This window comes from Anopheles maculipalpis, chromosome 3RL (assembly GCF_943734695.1).
Source record: "Anopheles maculipalpis chromosome 3RL, idAnoMacuDA_375_x, whole genome shotgun sequence".
NCBI classification, from domain to species: Eukaryota; Metazoa; Arthropoda; class Insecta; order Diptera; family Culicidae; genus Anopheles; species Anopheles maculipalpis.
In genome coordinates this window covers 29,656,023-29,672,134 of record NC_064872.1, presented here as the reverse complement: position 1 = coordinate 29,672,134, position 16,112 = coordinate 29,656,023, and the positions used below count along the sequence as shown (strand labels likewise).

Here is a 16,112-nt window from a genome sequence, read left to right as displayed (position 1 = left end):
GCAGCATCCGCACGATGTCCCGATCGCCGTTCGGCTTCTTCACTTCATCCTTCGTCACCTGGCAGGCGTAGTGCAGTGCGGTCGCTCCATCCTCGTTGGTGAAGTTCAGATAGTTCCGCAACACCTCCTTCCCGTGCTTCATCGCTACAAAGTCGATCAGATGCTTCACGATCTGCGGATGGCAGTTTCGTGCTCCCAGATGGAGTGGCGTTTCACCCACCTGCAACATATGATTGCGTAAAAAGCGTAAAAACAAAATTCTACCAACAACACACCCATCACTCACGTTAGACTTGATCAATGGATCACCGTTGTCTTCGAGCAGCAGGTCGAGCGTAAGCACGTTTCCGTTTTTTGCGGCCACGTGGACAGGCGTTTGACCGTCGTCGGTAGTTTTGTTGGCACCTGCTCCGGACTTTAGCAACATCAACGCGCACCGGTCTCCGTCCCGGACGCGTGCCGCTATATGTAGTGGCGTCTCCCGTAACCGTCCACCCCGGACGTGTACCTCGGCGCCGAAGCCGAGCAGCGTCTCCACCACGGCCGGTTTGGCCGATTGAACAGCAATGTGTAAGGCAGTGTAGTGATCCTGACGAAGAAAACAAAGTGTTACGAGGTAAATAAATTAAGTGATCCGAAAAAAAACAGGCTGATACTTACATTCGTTGGGACGTCCACTTTTTCACCCTTGTTCAGCAGCGTACTGATAATACCCACGTGGCCGTATTTGGCCGCGGTGTGGATACTACGTGCACCTCCCTTGTTTGGCATATGAAGATAGACACCCTTGCGAAACAACGTCGTTGCACACTCGGCATGACCGTTCAGTGAGGCGATATGCATCAGTGTACTACCATCCTTGGTTCGTTCGTAGATACTGGCTCGATACTTGTCGGCCAGAATTTCAATGATTGACGCATGTCCATTTTCAGCTGCCAGATGCATCGGTGTACGATCTGCAAAGCACAACGGGTGAAGTTATCGGCAAGGTTTTACCAAGCACTGATCACCGCCCCGTACACTCACCCTGAAAATCTGTGATTGCTGCCGAGGCACGCACGGTGTAGAAGTATTTCACCATCGCTTCATCGCCCTCGGCCGCTGCAATGTGGAGTGCGGTTTGACCTTCACCATTCTGCACGTCCACGTTGGCACCATAGTCGATGAGTATTCGAGCCATCTCGACGTCCTTCCGCCGGGCGGCCAAATGCAGCGCCGTGTCGCCATTGGTAGTTGTGGCCTGTTGCACAGTGCCAATGTTCGATGGAACCAGATAAAGGAAGAAAAACACAAGCACGGGAAGATAGCAAAGAAGCAAAGTTTGGAAGAAAAAAAGCACCAGATTAGTAAGACACGTAAGGGACATTACTTCACTTGTATGTTAATTCTACACGAAAGAACAGTTTACACCACTTCATTACTTCATCCACCACATCCAATATGAAGCCCCAGCGTCGACGCATGCTTTCTGGTCCAGGATGGTATGAGCCAATGATGATCGTACAGTGATGTGCGTCGATGGAACTGATCACTTGAATGAATCGAAAATCTATTGATAGCTCTCAGATAGCCAAGGGACGAAGCTCTATTTTTAGAATTGGTTCCAATTTCGCCGCTATTCACTTATTCAGCCAAATTATGCAACTGCATCTTGAATACTACGTGGTTGCGAGACGTCTCTCACTCTTGTACCTGACGCACGAACCTACTCGTGGCGAATGCATTGTGCAACTGCAATACCTGCTCCAAAACCGTTGACCAGCCAGCATTAGCCGTTACGGTGGCCTGTCGTCATCGTTTTTCATGCGTCCTGAAGTCCATGTCCTGGGTCAGTCCATACCTTTGTACACTGATGCTCCAGAGCAGCTACAAGCATATGTTTATGTACCAGAGTGATTGTTTATATTTAAAGTTTCTCAAACAGTTTGCCGAATGAGTGGGAGTGCTCGAAATGCAACGCGTTTTTTTGCAGCCGTTGTTTGCTCGCTGTGTGTGCCTGTACGGACACACTCTTGATTGGAACAGAATGACTGACTATCCAGTCGCAGGTGGTATATGTGTTTTATCACCGCCGTTGACCGGCGCAGGCTTTTCCGCTTTCTATTCGGTCATCCGTCTTTCCTGGCATTATGCAGTGCTGGAATCTTCTGTTTTTGTTTCACCTGCCTTCAGCAGCAGCGAGGGCCCAAATGCACTTTGACTGGACTAAGGAATGGCTAACGGAACTTCGTTGACATGTCACTTCGGTTCCGCTTTTTCGTTTTTGCTACCATTTCCGGCATTGGTTTCTGCATCGGTACGTACTTTGGGTCAGCTGTCGTTGACTGCCTACTGGAGCATCTCATCCGCGAAACACAAAAAGCCAGTTCAAACGAATCCTTATAAGTAATTGTTCTTCTTATCCGCTGATTGGGCTTTGGGTTTCATAACCTGCTTTAAACGGGCTGCGAGACCACGCGTGAGAACTCCCAGCGTAATCAGCTCCGCCTGGTTCTGATGACGAATGGGATAAGGTTGTTTTTTTTTTTTGCTCGCGAAGCTCCTTCATACTGCACACTTTACACACGATGAAACAAAAAGCAACCTATCATGATATCAGCTGACATGGTGCTGATTTATAAGGTGAAGGTTTCGGGAACCAGTAGCGGATCGGTACCAAACGGTTTTAGCATTCCTGAATTCGATTTCATGATCTTAGGCTGCCGGTAGGCGCGGTTTTTTTTTTTTGTTTCTACGCTGCTTTGCCACCTCATTTGCCGTGACTTATGTGTCGCGACTTCTGCCTAAGAGTGTCATTATAGTGCTAAGACAAAAAAACGATCAAGGATACGAGTCCACGGTCCGCGATTCCATGGTGCACACCCGTCGTTGAAGGTGTCGGAAAACGAGGACACTAAAGACGAGCTGTGCCGGGTAAAAGGGGTTTTGAAGCGGGGGAAAAACTCATCGGTGCATAGAAAAAACGCTCAACACTACAGCACACAACAGCATAAAATTAAGAAGTTGAAGTTCAAGTCGCACGTCATAGGTGTGGATGGTAGTTCAAGCGTGTGGGGTTTGGTGCATGGAGAAGGACAAATTAGCACAACAAGGAGATTGGTATAGGCACGACCAATGAATTCCAGCTGGTGTCCTTGCATGTGGTTTTGGTATCAGAGCGAAGCAAAAAACGATTGGAGAAATAATTTCGAGGCTTTTGGAGTTGAATGCCATAAAAAGACTATGTACAACCGTATTTAAAGAAATCTAGACAGAATAGATTTGTATGCGCGGAGTTTTTAATAGACAAACAGATGTATTGTATAACTAATTGGTGGCAGCTGTTAATCTAGTTTATGCAAGTATAGCAGGGGTGGTATAGGCGACAGCGGCGCCGGTCTTCAAACGGCAGGACCGGGGTTCAAATCCCATCCGGACCGTCCCCCTGTAGTGAGGACTGACTAACCAAACTACGTGGTATCGGCAGTCTAGTAAGTCATTTCGATGGCATGATCTTAGAGGTCGTTAAGCCGAGAAGAAGAAAGTATAGCAATGAAGCAATAAAAGGACTTTAAAAAATTGGGTGTGGATGAAAACAATGAAGTTGCTGATAAAATGACTTTGAAAGTAAAACGTAAAGCAGGTATCTGATTAAAAAAGTCTCATAGAATTTGAAGAAGCATTTAAGGATCCAACCCAAACACATCGCTTTTTACTGCCATAACCAACACGTCAAGATCAACAATGTGTTGACAAATATTATTTAAAATGTTTGCTTTTGAATTTGGGCTCTCCACTCCCGGCCCATGTTCAACACAAATCCCAAACATTTATTGCTGCAAAAACAGGAATTAAAACCCATTATTGAATGGGAAAGCTAACTAAAGTTCAATGAACCTTCGCAAAGGTTATTATATCGTTATAATTAGAAAAACAAGCGCCAAATCACCAATTCAGCAACCTCAAAAATAAAATATTTAATCGACGACTCCACTTCCCTTTGATCATAGCACAATCATTTCTTCTGGCACCGGAAGTGAAGTTTATAATTATAGAGCTCCATTTCTCCCATTAGAAAGCCACGTAATAAATCGAGAAAAAAAAAACTTCGACTCGAAACACCCCAAACCACTTTCCCCACAACACTATGGTTAGATATGAACACCTCCTCTTCTTAGCACCTTGGGCAATTTCTACACTGTTGACAGTGAACTGGTCCTTTGCTCAGGCTTCCTTGTGAAAATATAAAAACTAAATGTAATAAAAAAAACAGAGAAGCAAAACACTCACAAATTAATCTACACCATTCCACGGTTGTTTGCTTCGCTCGGTAACCGACCCGAGCCCTTAGACGAACCCATTGAAGTTTATTAACGATCTGCACGTTGAGCACGGGAAGCAAGTAGAGAGGAACGGGGACGCTAGATATTGTTTGCTCGGAGCCGATTTTCCGATAGGCGCCAGTTTTAAAATGCCTTCAGCCTGGCGCGGTGTGGACAGCAGCGTAGCGTTTTCCCCATTGGTGTCGGTGCGATGTTGCTTTCGCTTTTGTCAGCACAATATTTGCACAATAACGGCAGAACGATTTTGAAGGTAACGGCGGCTGAACCTGGGCGGGGGTTGGTTCGGGAAGGTTTTTTTTGGGAAAACAAACACAACTTCGCTTCGAAAACAACGACAGAACCAGTGGCAGCAACATTTGAACAATCCGGTGGTGGATTTTTTCACCTTTTTTTTTGTTTGTTTTTCTTCTGTGTTATATTTCGCAAATTCACATTCACGGTTGTGATGGACGAGAACGTTTTTTGGCGAGTAACGGGGAGACCGATCGGTGGCGGTGAAGAAGTCCCGGCCGAGTGGCACAAAAAATCAATCATTCCAGGGCCAAATCTGGGTCCGCAACGGTACGGCGCGATTCGTGTGATTTGACTTCTGCACACTACACGAAATGCAAGCACAGGCACACAGACACACGCAAAAACCCACACACACACACACACACAGAAATACAACAACCCACCAAATCCGAAAGGCTTTTGTCACGGTCGAAGATCAACAGAGCACAACCGAACACTATTCTGCACATGGCACATGCGGAGACTACAAAGTGGGTCGTAGCTACTTCGGTAAACATCGCCATCGCAAAAAAAAGAACCCTTCCTCGGTCTGGCAATACACTGGATGCACGGGATGCATTTATTCGAGCATAACACTGCTTCACATTTAATCATAAGCACACGGTACCGGGGTGTTACTGACTCTGTTGTAACTCACAACGATAGGGACCTCTCCCGTACTCCGTAAGCTGCGCGATTTACAGACTGTACACACATTCGAGCCATTGATTGACGGACGTTTTGCATACCATCCGTAGGGCACGCTTGCTACTTCTCGTTTACTGCTAGTTGCTGCCCTCACACCACCAGTTCCGATGCACAAATTTGTTACGTAATCGTGCTGAATGCATTTTGACTTCACGGCACTGAAGCATTAATGTCCAATTTTGACTACCAATTTAGAATATTGTGACATGCAGAGGTGGTTGTACTAGTGAAAACCAAGGTGGCACACTAAGATGCAACTCAATTTGGCGAGTGATGTGCAAAAGCGACACACGTACACACTTCACACACACATACACACAAACACACTCAGGCACACGTGCTCGAACACTCAGAAAAATTGGGCATAAAGCAATTATCTCGTTTGAGGCTCGTTCCGCTCAAACACTCCGCAACACTTCCAGCCTTTCACCGATCTGCAAACGATCGCACAACACTCGCACACGTAACTCACCTTCAGCTGATCCGCCGTCTGGGATGAAAGTAGCTCCCGGCACATCGACTGGTTGCCAGCCTCGACGGCCAGCAATAGCGGGATCTTGCCTTTCTGTAAAAAATTATGCCTTACAATCTCTTTCCACGTAGCGGCCCGCCGGCGCTGTCTCCGGCGGTAGGTCAGCGAGGCAAACATGGTAGAAAGCTTGTGCACCCCGGTGCCCCGTTCCCGCTCCCGTTCCCGGCCGCCGGGACGTACGGGGTCCGGCCGACGTTGCGAGGAACGGCGCCTACTGCTGCTGCTACGCGTGTTAAGATTGCTGATGTTGGTGCGCCCATTGCCGGTGCTGCTGGTGCTGCTGCTGGTTCGTCTCGCACCCTGTTCGGCGGCCGGTGCAACGGTCAGCAAGCTCCCGGTCCCGGACGGCTGTGTACCCCGGGTATTTACCTCGGTTGCGCTGTTAGCGAACGCCGCTGAGAAGGAGGCCGCGGTCAGTTCGGTCGGCGATTTCGTTGGCGTGCGGGGCGAGCTACCGTCCGTCGAGGCACGGTCGGTCTGCTCCGCCTGGCTGATGATGGCCGCCTTGATCGGGTTAAACTTCGCGTACTTTGACTGTACATTCTGGAAGCGTTTGCCAAAGTTGGACATGGTCCTACCGTACCCACTGTCATATTTAAACTACTGATGCGCGCAATTTCGTACCGATTTGCCTTGGCTTCGGTGGGCGTTCGGAGCACCCAAATGAATTCTCGCCCCCCACCTGGCGGGGTGGGTGGAGTGTACATCCACCCAGAAGGAATATCCAATAAAAACCTCCACAATAACAACTACGAAAAGCACCGAACAGTCCTTCGAAACGCGATTCACGCGAATCTTCCTCGCTCGGGGCAGGGGCAGGGTGCAAAAAGTGGCCAGGCGGCGAAGAGGAGCGAGCGAGAGATAAGAAACAACGACGGAAGGAAACGACGGCCCTATCGCACGCTAGTTGCCCTCGAACCGTTCGAACATCGGTTCGGTGTGTGCGAACCATTCAAACTCGAGCTCCATTCGCAATAGCATTCGTTTCCAATCGTAATCATCGCGGGTAGGCTGCCAAATGACGTACAAAGGTTGCTTGCCGCTTGTGATAGTGTTGGTGGTGTATCCGAGCCTACGACAAAAGCAACGCGCTGGGAATAATGATATTCCCTGCCGGCGGTAAGCAAACCGATGATAGGCTCCAAGGTACCCGTCGGTGGGTTATTATAAGGATATTTAATTTTCACCCCCCAACACTGGCCCCCAAAACTTGCTTCACAGACAGCAGACAACTACGGAACGTTGGACGCGAGCAAATGTTCAAATACTGCCAACACTTCGCTTGCACCGTTTCCTTACGGAGCAACGAACGCTTTTGCATTAAAATAGCTGCAATTTAGCACATAATTCCGCAGACTACAGAACGACCACATACCATTGCATACATTCAGGCGAGTTTACGTGCATAACAGAAAACCCCACGCGTTTCGTACGTTGAAGCAAAAGAAAAAAGAATGGAAACTGCTCGCACCGACTATCTTAACCGTGTCTCGAGTTCCAAGCAATATCTGCACGCTTGAGCTCGCTTGGATCGAACTTTATTCCACGGCATAAATGCCTCCAGCAACACCTCTCCAACACGTGGAAGAAGCACTGTACCAGGAGGACCACACAAAAAATAATACAAATCTTGACACAATTCACTACCCGTGCAGATGTGTGCAGAAAGACACACCGACTCGAGAAACGAGCACCATAAACACTTACGTCCTCCCATCATCCACCCGCGGTGAACACTAGCCCTTACACAAGGTGGCCTACCGAATCCCCGGCTTCGGCTGCCTTTTTGGGCAACGTGCATACTCGGCAAACGCTTTCGCGACCGGACAACCCGTTGTGATAGTGTTCATCGCGTTTCTTCGCTTTGCTACGAACCCCAGCTATCGAAGCTATCAGCTGAAATGTTTATTGTAGCCCTGGTTTGGGATGTGGGTCGCACGTACGAAATTCCCCCGGATATGTATATGAAGATCTCCCGTTCGCCGCTGTGCGGCGAATAGATTGCAAACCTTCACGCAATGCCAAGTCCCGCACGAAAGCGTTTGGTGTCCTTCCTTTTTTTTTTGCAAAGGAAAGTAAGAGATATCAGAACACACCTTCAACTTCACACACACTGGAATAGACACGGAACCGCAACCGAGGATACCCGGGATACCCCAGCGAGACTCGCGCTGCATGTATATATGTGGAATGAGGGGGGGAGAGGAGGTGGATTACCTGGTCTCGGTAGAGCAGCTCGGCGTTAGGTTTCGCAGTGCCTCGGTAAGAAGATCGCAATGGACGCGGTTTCATCGCGCGCGCGCTCCTAGACTGTCACCTTACTACTGGTGGTGTGATCGAATTGTCACACGGTCCATGTGCGGATAAACGGTAGTAACAGGTTACCTTCTCCGCGGGGTTCACTCTTATGATGTGCCCAACCGTGCACGCTATATGCAAACACCTTTCCTAGTGCGGTCCCAGGATTGTTTCAGAGTGTCTCACTCTTTGCCTCGTGCCTTCTGCACGGTACCTATCGCAAAAGCTATATGCATCTTTATTGTTTCAATGGAAAAAAAACACTGTAACGCTAGGAAGGAGTGGGCAATAAAATTATAAATTGCAATTTTTATAAAAATCCTTTCCAATTCACAATTCTACATTCACAAACGGAACGCGACAAAGAACACCCTCGCACGGCTATTGGGTAAACAAGTAAGTGAGGTCGTTTTCTCAGGCGCTATCGTTGAGCTAGTTTTGTTTAGCCTCCTGAGCAATGAAGAATTATTAGCCATTTATGTTTCGTATCAAGGGCTTTTTTCTTGCATTAAGACAATTAACAGGACAAAAACTGAAGGCCTTCAAACACTTCAAACGACAGTAAGATGAATATATATGTTGAAAGCGTGTTCAGGTCCCTGGTTTTTTTGCAAGCTTCTCAACTCAAAAAATGTTGTGTGTGTTGATATAGGACAGGTTGAAAATTTCCATAAAAATATCCTCATAAAGATTTATTCCGATTGTTTTTCAGTTTCCTAAAGACCCCAAGATAGGTACACAAGCCCCAAAAAGAAGCAAAACTTGGTTATTCAAAAAAACAGGTAAGCTAATTTGTATGTTCCTAGACGGTTTTTATGGTCTGATTATCTCAGAAACTACCAATACGGCCAGTCTGCCCTTCAAAATCAAACAAAATCTCAAAAACTGCTTAGTTTTTGCAAAAAAAGCATACATAAACTGAAAATGGCGGCCGTTGAAATTTGTAAGCTAGGAAAACATTTTAAAAAATTATAAAATAAAAGACAAAATCTATCAGCCTGGTATCTTATGAAATAAAAAAAATAATAAAACCCATCACACCAATGCCATTAGGAAGTACCGAAATAACTTGTGAGAGCTCCTAACACAAGCGCCATAATAAATAAGAACAAAAGAAATAACCAATGAACCGTTCTAGGAAGAGCAGGAACACGAACTAGCGACCAACGCTTCAGAAATGTGCAACAGGCACGCTCGCACCTTCTTCCGGTTTCGTGCAGGCGCTAGGTCCAGCAACAACTTCAAGCAGATCTTAATTACAGGGCAAACTGCTGACCTAAAACGGATCCCACTAACTTATGACCAACCTGTAGGTGAGAAGGCTCCTCAAACATACACCTTCTTGCCGTGAGAGCGCAAAACACGAGCAGGCGTGCGAGTTGAATTCGTCAATGGGCTTTTACTTAGCCAGCATAACCCATCGCGACCCTTCCGTGAACGACGGAACGGTGTTTCCATGTGCACCGTTGCTCGAGACGCCACGCTCCCGTGGCATTATTGATATTTCACTGGCATACGTGGCAAATGTCATAAATTGTTTTTTTCCTACTATTTATTGCTATTGATCCAACCGCACGGTAATCGCACAGTCTGGTAAGCTTACCCACTCGGGCTTTCTAGTTCATATAATTCAGCTTTAGAGTTTGATGTGAGTATCATCGAAAAGTTAGGTTTTTGAACGAATTATTCTTTTACTAATGAGGTTTGCAGCTGTGGCAAAAACAAATAACATTTTCAAACGTACAATTTTTAAAAATTCGGTGCAAATTTCAACGTTCAATATTCAATGTGTTACAACCTCATTCCCTCATAACTACCCTTTCGGTGCCCCTATGCACAAACCGAACCTTGATTGATATCCCGTAGCCCACCCATACGGTGCAGAATATCGATTTTACGCTTCCTCATCAATCATTTGGCATTGCATTGCGATTAATTTTGCCGAAAACTTCTGCTCAAGGTGTAGAGTTGCAGGAAGACGTACAAAACAACAAACCAATCGGCCACACTGCTTCACACATTGCTCTACTCATTACAGACTGAACGAGCGTACCCTTTACGAACAAAACATTTTCGAAGGGAAGGGAACGGAAGCGAAAGCAACGGAGCCGCATTCCGAAGGACAATTTCCATAACAACCGTACGGCGGTAAGAATGATCCGGACAAGGGAAGCAAACCGTGAGGAGTGACAAAAAAAAAAGGCAAAACAAAATAAATAAACATCCAGCAACGTGTCGAATCGTGAAGTATTGATCGATTCCGAGGTTCCGGGTGAATCGGTTCGACTTCCGTTCGGTTTTTGGTTCGGTTGCATGCTTGGTGGTGTTGGTATTAGACTCGCATTGTCAACAGTTTGCTCGTTGTATTAGTGGGGATTGTGGGTAATGTCCTCAAACGCTTCTCGTCCTATCGCTAGCCGGAATTACTTGTCAACGCAGATAGATGTTCTGTGCTTATCTATTTCCTGCGTCGATTGTCTGTCTGTCTGTCTGTCTGTAGCTGTGTATGTACTGACCAATGGCGAAGAAGAATGACCATCTGATTCTTTACATGATTTACTACGCAAGAGCACAAATGGGCTGGACGAAAATGTCAATGCTTGGCTCAGTAAGAAACCCTCTGAGTTATGTTATTACCTAGAAAGGTAGAATCTTACTGGATTTTAGTTGCAAATGGAACTCATCGGAATATTAAGAAAAAATTTCCTTTATTTTTTTCCAATAATTATTTTTAATCTTTAGGTACCACGAGATGGCACTAATCACACCACAAAGGGTATCAATTTTTCTCCGGAATGACTGGACACATATCAAATAAAATCTGTACCGTGTCCCAATAACAAGATTCACCTTACCGACGGTTTGGTTCGAGTCTTTAAATCCTCAATATAGCAGCATCAACATCCTTGATCGCTTGCAACAACAATTCCTTCTGGAAAAGGATAAGATTTTAAGGCAAATCTAGATAAATCCAAGAGCTCAATCCGACATCCGCATATAGAATCGTCTCCTTGCAGCAGCGGTAACAAATTTATCTCGAAGAAATGCCATATGCTAGAAGCAATAAAACACTTCTGAACGGTGGAAGAGTAATAAGAATTAACTGTGAAATGGCAGCCTATCCCAACCAAAGAGACATGGCGCATGGCCAAGCCATGCCCTCTTTCCTTGGTAATTTGGAAATGTTAGGCAATTGTTCATCCAGGCAATAAACCGTAAAATCTATCATTACGCAGGTGATGATCGCTCGAAAAGGCCTTATGGAAGATTGATTCATTTCTTCTCCATGATAAAAGAAAATCTGCAACTAAACTTTGGATCTTAAAAATATAACTGAGTGTATTTTTTAAATTGCAATTCGTCTTAATTAAACCTTGGTTTTCAAGAGTTAGTACGCAGAATACATGTTATTCTTGCAATTAGTCGTAAATAAATGGCAATTTGTATGCACAAAAATACAACAACATCCTATTTACACATGAAGCGATCCTAAAGGGTGTAATCGTCTCTAAATTTTGCAGACACCGCCAGACCTGATCCTCTGTTTATTCGATATCCACAAGCAACTTCAATCGACAACAGTGCAATTTACTCACTACTCTGGTTTTGCATTGTACCACAAATTGAGGTCGAAAGCGTAGTTACTTTTCACTTGTAGTTTAGTGCACAGAATGAGAATTGAATTTTCACCTCCTGCACCAACCAGCGAACCTGCGCGAATACAATCGTTCACACATAGAAACACCTGTCAATTGTGTCCCAATTTCCGCGCCACAACTTTGTACGTGCTTTTTCCCCGAAATTGCCCCCACGGCACCATACTTACTACTGCATGTTTGCCTCCGCTGAAGTTACCGTCCGTCACCCACTAGGGCACAATTTATCGCTTTGCCATACTTACACCATCAGTCTTTGTTCGTATGTCCTTACCGGCCGCCGTTAGCAGGGCTCGTAAAATGGCGGTCGCTGTGCCCGTCTGTCTGCTAGCTACCAAGTGTACGGCCGTTTGTTGCCGTGACTGTGGATATCGGTGAAGAGGGACGCATACAAAAAAAAAACCGGAAAGGTAAAATTACATCGCAATTAGTAACAGGCTCGTTTCCGATTTTGTTGACTTGCTAATTCTACCCCAAAATTAGGCACTGAAAGCAAAATTAAGCATTAATCGCGGTTGCTCTAGTACAACCAAGGACGTGATCCATCAGAAACGAGTTTGGCATTCGACGGCAGCTCAAATTGGGACTGGACGGCGTGTTTGATCGACGGGCTGTGAGGAGAATCTATGCACTTACCCCTTGCTGCTCCTGTGGTTGCAGCTGCCCAACGAAGTTTTCATCCTCGAGCAGGAGCTTTTGAAAGAATTTGAAGAAAGCTTCCTCTTTGGCATGAGCTTCCTCTTCGTAGGCATTTAGAATCAGTCTCTGTAAGGACATTGGTATGGTGACAGGATGTGGAGAGTAGTTGTGAGTGTTTATGGTTGTGTGGAGTTTGATGCACCGTTTGAAATGAATGATTGGATTCGTGTTTTATGTTTCAACGCTTGACAAATAAATATTTTACTCCTCGCACTAAAATCAAAAGCCAGCCAATTGAGATGCCATCAAAGTTTTAGGGCACAAAACGAAAGCAACAGAACACAACTAACTCTCAACTTTTTTCTACAGATTACACAAAGATGCACAAATATAACCTACAGCTACATCCTCGAACGTAAGCTCGCGATCATCACCCGAATCCATCACTTTCTGTACCACAGACTTCATCTTCATTTTGCCTTTCAGCTTATCCATCATGCACCGGTCAGTGGTTGTTGTCGATTGCACCAATAACACCGTTAGACACAGAACGCATTCAAATTGCACCACACCAGAGATCGAAACGTCCTCAAACATGGCCACTGCTCAACTGATACACCTCCTGACTATACTTTACGGGTAGAGAGCACGAAGTGAATGAAATTTTGCCCTTGCCAATGCCTTCATTATTAGGCGAAAGTCAGTTGCCATTTTAACTAGCACGAGTCCTTCGTAGCTCAAGCGAAAACACACAAAACACCAGCTTTTACATCAAGCCATTTACATCCTGTCCCGTCTTCGGCATCGATCTATTGGGCCTTTTGCTTCCGTACAAATCAAAACTTTCCAAAAACCCGAGCGTCAAGTCGATTCGATTATCATTGTTGTAACGATGGAGGCGCCCGGTTGTTGTTGGGTCTTTTTAAGCCACGATTTCCTGACAAGTCGGTGGGAGGTATGATTTTACCCCGAAGCTCTTGAAAAACTAGGTCACTAACGAATGCCTATTCTCAGCAGAAAGCATAGCGAATGATTTGATCATAAATTTCGATACAATTCATATTTATATCACTTCCGCTTTCGATTGACTTTTATTAGCTCGACGACTGCACGCTTGCCCCTTGTGTCTGTTGCGATAATTCTGTGAGCACTCGCAAAACTCGCTTACTTTACCGTTCACCGAGTGCAAACCCTAAACTTTCAACCTTCGCGTACGTTATCACAAAAACTGCGAAACCTCACGACTGAGAGCTACCAGACCAGACGTCCATCATACAATCATCGGGAGCTTCTTCGCTAGTAATGATGGATGGCCAGCCTACGAAACCACACTGTGCACACTTACCCACGTATCCGAGTGATTCAAATCGAGTAGCTTCGCGATCAGCTCCATCCGAACTGAGCGTCGCGCCAAAAAGTCTGCCCGACCGAGTGTGACCCCGTCGGTGGTAAGTTGAAAAGTTTGCCAAAGTTCGCCGACTCCTCCTCAATTGGCTATGCTGGTTTGGCAACCAATTACACCTGAATCCGTTTCTGAAAAGCTTTTTCCATCCAGGACACACTCGACACAGTAGCTTACCTCTGAAAACTGGGGTTTCCTTGGGGTACTTTTTTGCTCAAAAACGATTTGTGCCGTATAGACGTAAGGAACCGCAAGGCGTAAACGAGCTGACAGGCACTCACACACACACACACTCTACACAACTGGCACAATTCAGTTTGTGTGCAGAAATACTGGCAGAGCCTTCACTCAAATTTGGCGTTAAATGCACCAGAGAAAGCACAGCGAAAGCGTACGTGCCCGTTGACTTTAATCTCTTTCCCCGGCACATCGTACCGTGTGGGGCTATTTTCTACATTTAAGGGTAAACATGTGAAAAGGCGTACCCTTTGTTCTAGTAGTACAGGTGTATTTCACCTGTGCATATCCAAAAACACACACTTTATTGAGAAATGACACGCGGCTGGTAGGGTAATGTAGGGTTCACGAACGGATATGGTTTGGCCCACATTTAGCATGTTACTCATTTTCAAAACTAAGCTTCAATGCACGTGAAACAATGCATGTAGGAACGATTATAAAAAAAGGCTAGACGAGAAACGATTTACACAACAGTTAAACTTCAATTTCACACAAAGCTAATTTTAAAAGGTGTTTTAATATGTGTTTCAAAAGCATTGTAGCTACGAACAACCATAAACAAAAGAGGTTGAGGCAGAAGCTATGAAAAAGTGTTATCTCAATGTGTAGCTTAAAAAACTTGTACACTATAAACAGGTTTCAACCGGATTAAAAAAAGCTGATCTTAACGTTTGCCGTGACTTTTGTTCAGTATTTGTATAGTTTAGCAAGTGTTTCTAATAATCTGCATATATTTCTTTCTTGGAGGTCTAAAAGAGTTATACGACAATATTAAATTGAATAAGTTTAAGAACGAACGCAAAAATAAACTTGATTTTCGAGAATTTAAGAAAAAATTGCTTCATAATAATTAACAAAACTTAAAATATGTAAGATATCATGATTTGATAGTTCATAACTCTCAATCTCACATTGGTCATGCATTATTCAAAGATTTCTATAAACATACATAAGATTTAGTTTATTTATAAGATTTAATAAAAATAATCTTCAAATGACAATATGGCAACGTGCCACCAAATTTAATAATAAATAAACAAACATTTTACTAAGAGCTTATGAAACTTGAGATATTTGCTTATATATATATATATATTAATTTGTTTATCTAGTTTATCATTTCAAACATACTTTAAGTTTTCGGCTTCGTTTTCGTTTCGACTTTCGTATTTTGACTTCAATATATTAATCTTTAGCGCCACAAACAATAGTATTGTGATCTTTTATATCATAAACAAAATATTGTAGTTTTACGGCAATGGAATACGGGTCTGATTGAATAAAAGAAAACAAAAATGGTCTTTCTTTTATTGATTTTTTAAAATAAAATTAAAAACCAAAAATTAAAGTGCTCCAGTGGTCGAAGCGGTAGCGGCGTCGATCTTTAAATGGCTGAGTCGCATATCAAATCTAGTTCGGACCGCCTTCCCCTAGATGAGTCTGGCAATGTCAAGAAAAACAAAAAAATACAGCCTTTCATGGGTGTAGACTAAAAAAAAAGGGTATGTGAAGGAGGAGGAGGAAAATAGATAAAGATTGCAGAAATACGATTTCAAAGCAACAAATATGGCTAAAAGTTGAAATTGATGTATCTTACTCAACAATTATTTTTAAAATAAAAATATCTCGCAATGAACAACAATTTCTTTTTATAACTGCAACACGAATCCATCATTAATTTTACTCGGTTACAAAAAATCAAAACATCCCACATTACCTTAATCTTCCATCCCTTGGTACCCGACATGCCGGTTCTCAATAGTCCCAACGCTGAATAGTAACAATCTGCTTCAACATAGCTTCGTAGCTGCTGCACCGCTCTGCCGGACCAACCATACAGTCCGCGTTCATACGCTGCTAGCGCCAACGAGTTGTAAAAAACCGGCCGACAACAACCATGTACCATAATCCACGCGGAATCAACCGCTTGGAACTCTGCCTTGAACCGGTTGAACCGACCACCGGCTATGTGTGTTTTTATTACGTCGATGGGCTTTCTTTTACTTCGTTCCTTTTCTCTTCTATTCGGCTGCACAGCATAA

The 16,112-nt window shown here is 44.6% G+C and overlaps 2 protein-coding genes across 6 annotated transcripts in view; one reads left to right on the top strand and one right to left on the bottom strand.

The window, feature by feature from the left end:
• The window catches only part of LOC126565520 (transmembrane protein 242), a 479,972-nt gene that overhangs the window by 49,612 nt on the left and 414,248 nt on the right, over positions 1 to 16,112 (top strand). The gene's annotated exons all lie outside the window — the stretch shown is intronic.
• LOC126563774 (serine/threonine-protein phosphatase 6 regulatory ankyrin repeat subunit B) overlaps positions 1 to 16,112 on the bottom strand; it is a 42,257-nt gene that overhangs the window by 9,862 nt on the left and 16,283 nt on the right. For all 5 annotated transcript variants that reach the window (XM_050220503.1, XM_050220504.1, XM_050220501.1 and 2 more), the window contains exons 4-9: positions 12,035 to 12,151; positions 5,776 to 5,868; positions 1,027 to 1,240; positions 661 to 956; positions 287 to 589; positions 1 to 220 (exon numbers count right to left, since the gene is read on the bottom strand). The exon at positions 1 to 220 is cut by the window's left edge and continues 1,208 nt beyond it. In XM_050220503.1, the coding sequence (XP_050076460.1) occupies positions 1 to 220; positions 287 to 589; positions 661 to 956; positions 1,027 to 1,240; positions 5,776 to 5,868; positions 12,035 to 12,151 (1,243 nt within the window). The remainder of the gene's footprint in view (positions 221 to 286; positions 590 to 660; positions 957 to 1,026; positions 1,241 to 5,775; positions 5,869 to 12,034; positions 12,152 to 16,112) is intronic.